The following is a 13,781-nucleotide window of genomic DNA, read 5'->3' as shown; positions in this document are numbered from 1 at the left end:
TTTCCAGCAGAGCCGAATATATTGGTTAAGGAGACGGATACCATCTGAAGCAAGGCTTCCATTACAATGACACCAGGCTCAAGAAGACCAATAGAACTCACATCCATACAAGTTCAAAGGAGGCACCAGGGCATAAAACATGGAAGGACAGATGAACTCTTTGCATGGCAACGCTGCAGGGCATATGCTAAAGCCAGGCGCAGTGAACAGAGCAAGGAACATAATAAAAAAACGTGGGTGACAGCCATCTTTTTTATGGGATGCATTTCAAGAAGAAGGGTGAGTACGAAACAATAAGATACTTTGAGAGATCACATTCACATAAATTATTTTACAGTATATTGTTTTGATTGTTCTGTTGTATCAGTGATTGTTAATCTCTTACTATGCCTAATTTATAAAGGGAGGGGTTGCAATAGTGTCCTCTTGTGGACATTTTGAGAACTGCACCCTAGTAAGGGGAGAGTTGCAATAGTACCCACTTGTGGACACTCTGACAACAGCACCCTGGTAAGGGAGGAGTTGTAATAGTGCCCTCTTGTGGACATTGCTAAATGAGAAAATGGTGAACAATTGAAATCCTGCAGCAAATCTATCCGCAAACTTTTGGCTAAACTGTAGAAACTCGATATGCAATAAAACGGCTTGGTTCTTGAACCAGATAAACTCTTTTTATTAGTGAGAAGCACCATATAGATACTGATTTATGTGTCTTTTGTGTAAGTATGGGAAATATTTAGCCAGTATATACTATTTATAACTTACGAGAGATTTTAGAAAAAAATTGGCAAATGGATTGCTTTGAATCTTGGTAGGAAAGGCTAATGCTACTGAAGCAAATTTTAAAAAAAATCCAACTGGTGAGTATAGTAACAACACACAAGTGATAATAGGCCAAACAACAGCTTGCATATTAGAGGAATGAATAAATCAGCCACCAAAATTAAGATTTGCCCATGTGATATGATCTAATGGAAATAGTTTAATTAATACTTATGATTAAAATCATTAATTCCTTTAAATTAAAAAAATTTTTCAATTACCATTGGTATACAATAGTGATTAGACATTTATATAACTTATGAAGTTATCACCCCCATAAATCTGGTATCCATCCGACACCTACATAGTTATTACAGTATTATTGTCTATATTCCCTACGCTGTACTTTACATCTCTGTGACTGTTTTTGTAACTGGCAATTTGTCATCTTAATCCCATCCCCTTTTTCACCTTTTTCTCTACCCCTTCCCATCTGGCAATCATCAATTTGTTCTCTATATCTATGAGAAATCATTATTAATTTCTATGATTAAAGCAATCACTGACATTTTGGGTGTTAAAAATAAATCATTTAAACCATTTGAAATACCAACTGTTTTTAAAGTTTTAAAAAATGTACCTAAGCATCTTAAGTCAACATCAGGCACCCTGTTAGACATTTTACCTAGACTCTCATTTAAGCCTTTCAACTTTGTGATATGAGTATTACCAACCTCGTTTTATAGATAAATAAAACAAGGGTCAGAGAAATTAAATAATTTGCCCAAGGTCACAAAACTTTTCTTCTCTTTACCAAAGAGAACCAGAATTCTATCTAAGCCAGATCTTTTTGTTCTCTCTACTACATCAGGTAATTACCTTAAAAAATAACAAAATTAGCCCTAGCCAGTTTGGCTCAGTGGATAGGGTGTCAGCGGGTTCGAATCCTGTCAAGGGTGCATGCTCAGGTTGCAGGCTTGATCTCCAGTAGGGAGCATGCAGGAGGTGGCCTATCACTGATTCTCTCTCATCATTGATGTTTCTATCTCTCTCTCCCTTCCTCTCTGAAATCAATAAAACATATACATATTTTTTAAAGTTAAAAAACCCACAAAATTACTTAAAGACATGTATAAAATAGTATTCTGGTAATGGTATTATTTTGCTTCTCTCTCTCTAAATTTGTTGAATTTTGCTAATTAAGAGTGAAGTTAAATAAGAAACCTTATATAGCATTATAAGATCTATAATGATGCTTTTTGTGTATTGTAGAGGTACGTGTACATTAGTGCTTGCTGTATGGTACTTGCTAATGTTACTTGTTTTGCTAATTTGGTCATATATTTCAATTTCTGAAAAAATTGCCAAAAGCTGTTAAAAGGGAACAATGGACATATTTTTAAAGTTTAGTAAATCAGAACAACATGGGCACATGCTAAAGATTAATTTAGGATCATTTGCATAGATGGCATCCAACAAAAAAAGAGGTGCTTTTTTTTAAGTGTAGAAAAAGGAATGCAACCTATTTCTTGCAAGGGCATACGAGTGGATCTCATATCCTCACACATGGCTTTGTTTTCAAATTCTTGAAAGTGCAGAAATTCTTTTAATTTAAAGGTGAGGCCATGGAAAATCTGGAACAGCTGTAGAAAACCGTAGAGGAACGCAGTGCCACAGCCACTTTTTCAGCTTGCGACACCACCCCAGGGAGATCTGACCCTCTGCTCACCGCTGTTCTAAATTATCAAAGAGAGGCACCCCTGTCCCCGTTGCTACAAGCGAGATGCTTCCATGAAGTTGTCTCATCAGTCGATCTGCCTAAAGCAGTGGTTCTCAACCTTGGCTGCACATGAGAATCACCTGGGAATCTTTTTAAAATCCTGATTTCTGGGCCTCATCCTCCGGAAATTCTGTTTCTTTGTTATGGGGTGGGGCCACAACATTAGTAACAAAAACAGAATTTCCAGAGGATGAGGCCCAGAAATCAGGATTTTAAAAAGATTCCCAGGTGATTCTCATGTGCAGCCGAGGTTGAGAACCACTGGCCTAAAGGATGCTGAGTGTAGAGAGGAACTCAGGCAACCATTTGGACTCAGGAGCGACTCCAGGCTGCCCAAGGAAGAAGGCTCAGAAAGGGGCCAAGTTCTGCTCACGGGATAGTAAGACCTGAAACAGCTGCGTTTGAACACGCTATCCAAGGGACCTGGCAAAACATATCGCCATGGCTTCCTTCAAGGTCATCCCAAGTTTAAGTGATTTTTACTGCCCCTCATTCCGACGTGTCCTTCCCTATCGATTCACTTCCCCTGGTAGTTCATCATTCTACAGTTATGGCATTTTTATTAGGTAACAACATCTCATCTCTTTTCAGTAATCGTGCTGCTACGTTAGTTTTGGAAACTTCCGCCAGGCACTGAGGGGTTTCCATCCATGTTGAGGGAGGAGTTTGAAAATCCTGTTCTCAAAAGAGACAGGTTAAAAAAAAAAAAAGTAATCTTATTAGGATTTCTGTTTGCAATGTCCAGAGACAAGTTCCAGGGGGAGAGAAGCAGATAACGGAACATTGTGTTGTCCACGGGCGAGGCCAGTGCATTGAAAGTAGGTTAAGCTGCTGGAGTAATCAGCTTCCTTAGCCATAAATAGTGGACACAGCGATCTGTTTAATCAAGACCAGTTGACCAGGGCCCATCAGGACTGTGGATTGAAACCACTGGGCTGAGAGCGCCAGGAGCTACCTGAGCTTTTTTTTTTTTATTTTTAAAATATATTTTATTGATTTTTTACAGAGAGGAAGGGAGAGGGATAGAGAGTTAGAAACACTGATGAGAGAGAAACATCGATCAGCTGCCTCCTGCACACTCCCCACTGGGGATGTGCCCGCAACCAAGGTACACGCCCTTGACCAGAATCGAACCTGGGACCCTTGAGTCCGTAGGCCGACGCTCTATCCACTGAGCCAAACCAGTCAGGGCGCTACTGAGCTTTGATACCTGCGAGTGATTATTTTTTTGCCTGGGGTGGGGGTGGCGGCGGTGGTGGTGGTGGTGTGTGTGTTGCCAATACTTTCATAGGGTCCTCTCCCTAAACCTACCTCTCCCTCCGGGCTGTTTTGAGAAGGAGAAGAAAGAGTGTGGAGTAGCTGTGGAGTTCCCTGGGTTTTGCAGCAGCCTCTGAAGTAGCCGCCAGTGTTTGTGTGTTTTCCAGCAAGAACCGAGTGTTGGAGTGTGTGTGTGTGTGTGTGGGGGGGGGGGGGGCTTGCTCTGTCCACGCTAGAGAGGCTACACATCCACGGGGTCCACCCTGCCTGACCCCTCGGAGAAGCGGGCGGGAGCAGTGACCGCAGACATTTCCTCCCCAGGGATGCTCCCCTCAGCGGCTACTCCTCGGCGCTGGATGCGCGCGATGCTGCCCCCTGGAGGCCCCTGTGCCGCTCCCTGGCCCTCAGCCCCGTTAGCTCAGCACCAGCCCGCACCCAGGGGGAGCCGGCCTGTCCAGGTGTCCAGGTGCGAGGGGCGCCGCGCTCCTTCGGCTCCAGCCAAAAGCTGACCATGGTCAAGAAGGATTGTGGTCCTCCTGTGGAAAAACATCCCGTTTTCTACAAGCAGCTAGAAACCGTGACTCCTGTATGAAATGCCCGATTTTTCAAAACTGGCAACCTCAGTTAAAGAAAGACAAACAAAACAACAGGCCATGGGTGATGCAGACAATTCCTTGTGCAAATTAGAAAAAAGGACCCCTCCGAGCGGGTCCAGCGGGGTGTGTGTGTGGGGGGGGCGGGGGGCAGCCAGAGCCTGTGTGCCAGCCAGAGCGCCCCGCGCTGCTCCGGGGCGGCGCTGGCCTTGCGGAGCGGTCCTGGCTGGGCGTCAGCCTCTGCTGCTCGCCGGCTGCGCGCTGCCTGCAGGGACCCGGGTGCACGGCGCAGGCCGCCTCCTGCAGCCGCCCCGTGAGTCATGTCGCCGCCCGGCTACAAGCCAGACCCTGCCCCGGGGCCTCCGGCTCGCACACCCTGGATGATGGAGGCGGCAGCTAGAGAGCAGAAAAGCCAACGCCAATAGCAAGTCGACCCTTGCTCAGGGCCCGTAACGTTTAAAAAGGTTCCCACTCTTACTCTCCAGCCTCCTCTGCATGGCGGACCTTGGAGCAGTGGGCAAGTTTTAGACAGTGTTTTCCTGAGGTTTTTTCACTTTATATGTGAGAAGGATTTACTCATTTATCCACTTTTATCTTTCTTGTTGTTGTTTTTGGTACGCTTCATGTATTTTAAAAGCTTACCTGTACTGGTCTACTTGTGTCAGATCACTTTATAGAAATTATTTCTAATTCTGCCCTGGCCAGTGGCTCAGTTGGTTGAAGTGTCATCCTAGATACCAAAAGGTTGTGGGTTCGGTTCCGAGTCAGGGCACATACATAGGTTGTGGGTTCGATCCCTGGTCAGGGTGTGTGTGGGATACGACCAATCTCTCTCTCTCTCTCTCTCTCTCTCTCTCTCTCTCTCTCTCTCTCTCTCTCTCTTTCTCTCTCTCTCCAATAAAAACATATCCTTGGGTGAAGTAAAAAATTATTTTTAATTCTGGCAACATACTGACAAGGTAATAAAACCCCCCCTAACTTGTAGAGAAAGAGTCTAAGATTCAGAGAAGTAATTTCCCCCAAACCAGCTAGGAAACGGCTCTGTGCTGGGCCTCAGACCTAGGCCTGTCTCACCAGGAAGCAGTTGCTGCCCTAAGATGATATGATGACTGTTACGTCTACCTGAGCTGGCAGAGCTCTGTCTTTTCTCCTGAATACAAGAAAATACCCTATTGGGTGCCCTCTCCTCCCCCCTTTTTATTTCTTGGTGAATGCGAGAACGGTTGTTTTACAAAGCGAAAGATGCGTCCTTGCAGTTCTAACGCTGAAGATGACAGCACCAGATGTCCATATCCCAGTGAGTGTTGTTCCCTCACAACACCGGTTGCCTTGGTGATTATTGAAAGTTACTTTTAGTTATTCCCAAGCTTTATAGCTATGTTTCCTCATTAGCAAAAATGTGTCTATAAATTCTCTCTGAAGTCTTTAAAAAATATTATTTTTATTGATTTGAGAGGGGAAGGGAGAGGGAGAGAGATAGAAACACTACTGATGGGTGAGAATCATTGATTGGCTGCCTCCTTCATGCCCCCTATGGGGGATCAAGCCCGCAACCTGGGTATGTATCCCGACCTGGAATTTAACTATGATCTCCTGGTTTATAGATCGATGCTCAACCTCTGAGCAACACTGGCTAGGAACTCCGACTTTTTTTGTGTTCTGCCTTTGTAAAGACTAGGATACATGTCTGACCCAGCCAGACATGTATGATTAACTTCTCTTAAAATTCAAATGTCTAGACCTGCTCTAGTCATTTCCCTCTCCCCCTTTACCTTCTGTCCCCCAGAGTATAGCTAACTGAGAAACAAGACTAATCGTGCAGCAAGAGTTTCCTTTGTGTGGGGTGGATTGCACCCTCAGGGGAACTCTTAGGTACCGGGCTGCAGCCTTCATGGTTGACCCCAGGTGTTTGAGCAGCCTGACGGCAGGTTCCCGATGTTCATTTCTATCTTCTGATGGTCCAGGTGCCAGGCCAGCCCAGCTGGCTGAAGCTCTGACCCTTACTCCTCGTTTCTGCCAACTTTCTTTGTTTGGAGTATTTCTACCTTGATCCATATGTGGATTTTGGGGCCAAAACTGGTCAACAGGATGCCAGAAACTCCCTGCTTTCCAGAATGTCACACTCCTCTTGCTCTCAGATCAGGCCCTTCACACTGATGCTGGCCCAAATGGTACACGAATTCTGTACAACTGCACCCGAGTTCACACTAAGACCTTGAACCTGAACTATTAACATTTGCAGCCTGGGTGAGTTCCCTGCCTGGTGCCAGCCGCCTTAGCAAGATTCTCACAGCGAGTGCCCACATACCCATCACTTCAGCTAGTCCTCCTGCTTTGGCAAATTAGTCCCCGTTAATGAGAATTAAGTCCAGAGTAGCAGCTCCCTGATTAGATTCCCCACCCTATGAAGGGTAAAATTGCTGGCAAAACAAGTGACAAATTCTCTAGAATTTCAGCATTTATCTTAATGGGACTTTGAGGATTTAATTTAGGTTTAGTTGTGACAAAAATACCTTGCCTATTTAATAGTTTTGCTGTGTATTATCAAAAATTAGTCTAGGCCTCCATCTCAACATATAGGGTGTCCCCCCAAAATGTCTACACACATTTTGAATAATTATAAAAGCAGTGTCTATTAAAATACATTTTATTTTCAAAATTGAGCTATTGGCTGTTAAAGTGTGTATACATTTTTTGGGGACACCCTCTGTGGGGATATATATAATTTCCCCATAATTATATTATTTAAATTTTCCCTGACTTCAGATTTATAGATATTCAAAAGGGTAGGTATCTTCTTTCAAAGCAAGAAAGGCTTAATTATTAACAGAAAACAAATAATATTAACACATACTCAAGCCACAATGAAATAGTTTCCTGGGATTATAAAACAGAGAACTATTTCTATGCCAGACATTCTGACATCAACTATATAACAAAAGTGGAAAAATATCAGGTATCAAGAACCAATGTAGTCTAAGAATTAGCATGTAGATAATGGCTTGTAATAAAGCAGTAATTAAATGACTACAGTTATGTTATAGTAGTTAATAACTAAACACTTGTTGATCTTTCCAAGGACAGATAAATACCTTAAAATGTATTCTATTTTTTTTTAGAATTTTCTAAACTAAGATCTTACATTTGTAAATATTTACTCAAAATCATTAGCTAACTTATACAAAAAAATATATTTTTGCCTTCTTCATTCCTGATGAGATTTTTCTGCGGTAACTTTACATTCAGACATTGCCGGTTGTCGACCAATATTTCCCATTGTTATGCCTCCAGCAAAAAATATACATGGTAACCAAGAGCAAACATAGAGAAAATCTGGGGAAACATATTGATAAACACCATTATAGACTAGCAGTTGAGAGACCAAGGTTGCCAAGAAAGCAATTCCTACTCCAAGGCCAAAACCAGTTCGAGATCTATCAAAAGTCCACCACAGTCCAATGGAGAGTGCAGCCAGTGTGAGACAACTGTATGTTGTTATCAAAGTCCCCTTTAGCGCTGGCATGATTTATACCAACAAAGGCGGCTACGCACCGCATTACACTGGAGCAATCTCTGTTTTTTTTAAAATTCTTTCTTGATTAAGGTATTACATATGTGTCCTTATTTCCCCATTACCCCACCCCCACCCCCTCGCTCATGCCCTCACCCCCCTGTTGTCTGTGTCCATTGGTTAGGCTTATATGCATGCATACAAGTCCTTTGGTTGATCTCTCCCCCTTACCCCCACCCTCCCCTACCTTCCCTCTGAGGTTTGACGGTCTTTTAAATTTATGTGGTTCTCCTAGATGCCTGTCAATGCAGGGGTATGATAACCCAATCACCGCAGAAATCCCCCGCCTCCACCATCTTCTAAAATCATTAGCTAGCTTAATCTCTTCAGTAAATTACACCTCACTTGGGCCGATATTAAATTTTACTTTTATTCTGTGGCCCACGGATACATTCCGGCTCTGGATAATCCACAGTGGATGACTGACACACAAATGAAGAACCATTTGCATGTGATGCAATCTGGGAAGAGTCTAAATTGTACAACTTAGCACCACCTAGAGGCAAGCCTATAGTTCAGAATAGTGACTTTCCTGAGCTCAGTAAGTGGCTGAACTGATTTCCTTCAAATCAGTACTCAGTTCAGTGAGAAGCAATGGCTAGGATACCTACTGGCTGATTCCACCTCATCATGCTGGATCAATGACTAGAATTTAAGGAATAATATATGAAGTGAGATCATTTAGGACAACCAAAGAAGTGACAAGGGAACCGCATGGCTGTTTGTCCCCAGAAGCCATCCTGGGTTCAGTTTCGACGGATGTCCACCAAAGCAGAGCCAATGGTGGGTAAACTGAAGATTCAGGGCCCCCCGTTTAAAAACTTCAACCAAAATTACCCCAGGTCTGCTCTCGTGAATGAAGAAACAAAACTCACATTGAAAGCATCTTTAAAATTCTATACTTGAGCCAAACATTTGGGAATAGAAACATCTAGACAAATTGGAGGCAAGAGGAGGGATCGAGCTGTCTTCTAACTCAGGGTTTCACAAAGCAGAAGCAGGGAGCCCAGCAGGGCCGCAAGCTCTCCGCGCGGGGCGGGCGTGAGGGGGCAGCCGCTGGCTTCAATAGAGGTTGGTCTTCTGCATGATGCGGAGGAACTCCTCCTCGCTCACCTCGCCGTCTCCATCCCGGTCCGCTTCGTTGATCATTTCCTGCAGCTCCTCGTCGTTGAGGTTTTCCCCCAGCTCGTTGGCCACGCGCTTCAGGTTTCTGAAAGAGATCTTCCCGGTTTCATCATCGTCAAAGAGCCGGAAAGCCCTCAGAATTTCTTCTTTGGTGTCTTTCTCGGCCATCTTTTGCGTCATCACGGCCAAGAAGTCGTTGAAGCTGATTCTCCCGGTGCCTTCCTTGTCCACCTCGGAGACCATCTTCTTCATCTCTTCCTTCTTGGGCTCGAAGCCCAGCGCTCTCATGGCCACCTTCAGCTCCTTCACGTCGATGGTCCCACTCCCGTCGGCATCGAAGAGGTCAAACGCTTCACGAACCTCTTGCTTCTGCTCTTCGGTGAGCTCGGGCTGAGGGCCTGACTTTTTCTTCTGGCTGGTAGAGGCCACACTTGGCTTCCTAGCGCTGGAAGCCATCGTCCGTCCGTCCGGCAGCGGTTACCTTTTTAACGGCGGTCCCCCAGCTCGTGCCGGGCGCCCCCACCTGGAGCGCGGGCGCGGCCGGCCTCCTCCGTTCCCAAACCCTGTCAGTGCGTGGGCTCTCCCGGGAGGCCCTGCTCGCCAGCCTTCCGTGGCTGCGAGATCTTATTTCGCTCTAACCCGCAGCTCCCTGAGTGATTACCCCGTTTCCACCAGCGGAGACCCGCTCTGGCACGGGCTGCCTGTCGCCACAGTTGTCCTCCATAGCGCACTGGCACTTGCTCGTCTTTCCAGGCCATTTGTCAGAATCTGCAGAACCAGGTGTATAGGGTTATTGAGAGTCCTCCCTCCTTTTCCATACTAGTTAAAAAAAAAAAAAAGCCCTCTTGGGCTGAGATTACTCCAGGGTAAATTTAGGATAATCAAGATTGGGTTTGATCCCTTGGCATTAAATGTGGGGGAAGAAGGAGGAGAGAATATTAAAAGTCACACCACGTGTTGCAATGGACATAAATGGAAAACAGATAAAATGGAAAAAGTTATGTATAAAATTTGTGGAAGTTTGCCTCCTGACATTACGCTCCACAATAATAACACTTCACTGGTTTATTTGGCACACACTGGAATAGGAAATGTAATATCCAACTGCCTGATTTACTCCCCGTGTTTCAATTTTATATGCTCAGTGTAATTGCACTCGAATAGTGGTCATAATTTCACTCACTAGGCTTTTGATTTGCAGAGACGGGTTGGAATACTGCATTCTGGTATTCAGGCATTAAAAAACCCTCTAGCAGCACATTACTGTCACTGTTTATCATCCAATCAGGGGGGCTGAAACCCACTCTCTGATTGCCCTGCTTGGCAGTGGACACAAGCAGATGATGCAGAGCAGGTTGGGACTCAAAATTACCTCCTGAGAATGGAGAGGCAAGAGGAAACTGGAAGCCTTTTAAATAAAAAGAAAGAAAGAAGTAAGCCCAGTAAGGAATCGCCTTTAGAATTGCTCTATATTTCTTTAACTTTTATTAACAGTTAAAAAAAAAAAAAGCTGATTTTTTTTTTGCATTATTAAAAAAAAAATCTCAATTTATCTCTACTTAACCTGTTACAAGAGGGCATTTTCAAGAATCGTTGTTGTTGGTTTGTGTTTTTTTTTTTTTTAACAGTTTTTGTATCACCAGCATCTAGAAGAGTGCTTGACATATACTAGGCAAATTAACAAATATTTTTTGAGTACATGAATGAGAATTAATGTTGGTCTTAAAATACTTCTGATTTGTCAAAATAAACAAAAGTCCCCAAAGATTTAGTTATTCTAGGAGTATTTTACAAATTTTGTGTTGTTTTTATTTTTTAAACGTTAAAAAATTATATTTTTATTGATTTCAGAGAGGAAGGGAGAAGGAGAAAGAGATAGAAACATCAATGATGAGAGAGAATCATTCATCAGTTGCCCACTGCATGTCCCCTACTAGGGACCGAGCCCACAATTAAACCGTGACCAGGTCCTGGTTCATAGGTCGACACTCAACCGCTGAGCCACGCCGGCTGGGCTGTGCTGTTTTTATTTATTTTATTTTGAGGGGCTGTGTTATTTTTAAATTAGTGACCAGATTTTGTTTACATGGCATGTTTAATTAGCCAGGTCTGACTACCTGCCCTAGCCCATATGTGACTTAATGGACAGAGGGCCTGGGCACAGGATTTCTAAAAGGTCAAAGAATTTTACTTGGGATCCTCACCCCCACCCCAAGCACTTGTTACAGAGGTGTTAATGCAGGGTGGACTTGGGCAAGTAGGCACTCCAGCTGCCAATTTTCTGACACTGCCAATCCTGCTGCTTTCTTGACCAGGTCAAAAAACCTGGGATCTTATCCTAAACCCATGCTTTATTATCTCTGTGCCCTTGAGAAAGTCAGTGAACCTCCCAGACTCGGTTGAAGCATCTGCAAAGTGGGTATAATAATACAGCTTCCTGTGCATGTTCAGGGAGCTACTCCAGGGATAATCCTCTAGTGGGTCAAAAAGGGATGGGAAATTGTTAGTTGAAGCTGAATTCCTCCCAGACATTGTTCATTTCTTTTGACACTGCTCCTTGCCCAAATTCAAGCCAAGCTATGCTGTGTTGGGAAAAAAACTGAAGGATAGAGGCTGCCTTATACAGAGCTACATTTGGGACAAGCTGAGCTCAAAGCACAATGGTTGTCATGGTTTCCAGATGTGTGCAATCAACAGTCACAATGTAGGGCCACCAAGAGCTCCCTTTTTTGGAAAAAGCGCTCTCAATCAGAGTCGGCTCTTGATGGAGAGTTACTTTATGTTCATAATCTGTCATCTGGTGTAAAAAAGAAGGAAAATTTACCTTGATTGCATGCCTAGGATTGAGCTTGCTCCTCACATTTGCTGTCCTTTTTCATCGTTGCCATCATTTCCCATTTTGCAGATGGAAAAAAAAAAAAAAAGAGGCCTAGGAGAGGTTTGTAACATATCCAATGGTACTCGGCCAATAAATTGTCACTCTGGGATTTAAACCTTGGCCTGTCTGAGTCCAATGCGGAGGCTTTGTTTACATCATGCTGCCTTCTCCAAAAGTTGATACTATTACCAAAATGTAGTATCACTGGGAGGATGTGATACTTTCTTCCCTAAACCTAATAAGAATTAAATATCTTGCCTAGAAATGTTTTAACAAGATTTTTGTAGGATCTCAAACAGGGTCCCATTCTGGGCAACTCATGGAGAGAAAGAGCAGTATGTGTGGTATTTACGTTCATTCGTCTTTAGATCTGCTTCACGTCATTCCCTGCTTTCAGCGCCAGGTATAAATTTAGTGGCAAACGGTCTGGGCAAAGTGCACTTAATTGGCATCAGAGAGAGTTAATATTGCAGTGTGAAAATCAGTTTAATTGCTTTAACGTCACTTTTCAAGTTCTAATAAGACTGACATAAAGTAAATGAGATGTCCTGGAAAATCGATGGGTAGGAACAATTTTGTTTTGTTTCTTGCACTTAAAATTCTTTGTACAAGAATGTCCTAGGTAATATACCAAATCAGCAGTTGATTATCTGAGAGGGGGGGGGGAAAGAGATGGTTGTTTAAATCTGGTCATGGAAGCTTAACAGCTGGGAGGGAGGAAAAAAGAGGTGCTGGAATTTCACAACAGGGTCTGGGTCAGCTGAGACCAAGAGAAAGGACCCATACAGTTTGCTTATTCTCATTGTTTGGTTTTCTATTTGACTTGCATGGCATGAAAAATGCGAGCCTCGAGAGCCTTTTAAAATTTAAGTTGCACTCAGCAAATTCAGCAAATTCCAGGTACCACCCAAGGCAGAAAACATGCATAATAAAGTTTCTTTATTGCTACCTATTTACTTTCCAACACATGTAGAACAGAGAACATACAAATGCTTGACGCTTCTACTAAGCAGGACAACTGTGCCAGGGTGGTGGAGGGGTGACCCCCAACCAACAATAACAGAACTAAACGATTTATTCTTAAATATGTGAAGCCATTTACAAGAACTGGACTGAGCAGCAAGCGTTTTACAATCCCGGTGGTCTTTGAATGAGATTATGAAGTTCAGTACAGTGACTCAGCCCAGGACTTTTTGGCAAGCCCAGGAACAGACTTAAGTGTCCAGCCAAGGGCTACATAATTTCTCATTCCACAAACCCCAGAAATAAAGAAATACTCCTCTCAGATATAAAAGCAGACTGTGTTTTAGCAAAGAACTTACCAGAATCGCACTCTGCTTCCCAAACTTTCACCCAAATACTCCTGGTAGGAAAGGAGATCTAAAGCACTTCCTTGGGACCCAGAGAAACATTTGGAAAAAGCCTCTAACAGCATGAACTGTCTTTATAAGCCCGTGTTTTCTCTTTAAAAAAATGAATTGTTCTGCTCTGTAGCACATTTGCTGGTTTTATGATGGTTTCGAATGACTGACCATTGAGCAAATTTAATTCCCTTGGAAAAAACCCGCACTGTGCATATGTTGTGACTTTACGTGTATCCCAAGGACATGCCCAGAGGTTAGCAGAACTTACATTCTTTAGAAAACTCGATCTAATGTGGAGCTTGAGGTGAAAAAAATAAAATAAAATAAAGAGCAGCAATGTTCTCCTCCCCACCCAACCAAGTTCCTCTCCCCTTATACACCATTTGGATTTGGGAGTCAAAGAAGAGAGAGGAAGGACCCGAGCAGCAGAGAAAGGAAGGCGAATGGATCT

At 43.5% G+C, this 13,781-nt stretch overlaps 1 protein-coding gene and 1 pseudogene across 2 annotated transcripts; both read right to left on the bottom strand.

Annotated features, from left to right (window-relative positions):
- Positions 1 to 7,597: 7,597 nt before the first annotated feature.
- LOC308523517 (insulin-induced gene 2 protein-like) lies at positions 7,598 to 7,949 on the bottom strand (annotated as a pseudogene). The gene has a single exon. The product of its transcript is annotated as an insulin-induced gene 2 protein-like (transcript).
- A 1,076-nt stretch (positions 7,950 to 9,025) lies between these two features.
- CETN1 (centrin 1) lies at positions 9,026 to 9,544 on the bottom strand (the record flags this gene model as incomplete). The annotated part of the gene is made up of 1 exon (XM_081097516.1): positions 9,026 to 9,544. The coding sequence occupies one exon, from the start codon at positions 9,542 to 9,544 to the stop codon at positions 9,026 to 9,028; it is 519 nt and encodes a 172-aa protein (XP_080953642.1).
- Positions 9,545 to 13,781: the final 4,237 nt, after the last annotated feature.

The sequence above is a fragment of the Myotis nattereri genome (genome assembly GCF_964212035.1).
Source record: "Myotis nattereri genome assembly, chromosome: 8".
In the NCBI taxonomy this organism is placed as follows: domain Eukaryota; kingdom Metazoa; phylum Chordata; class Mammalia; order Chiroptera; family Vespertilionidae; genus Myotis; species Myotis nattereri.
Note: the sequence above shows the minus strand (reverse complement) of the source record. Positions and strands in the feature narration are given on the sequence as shown.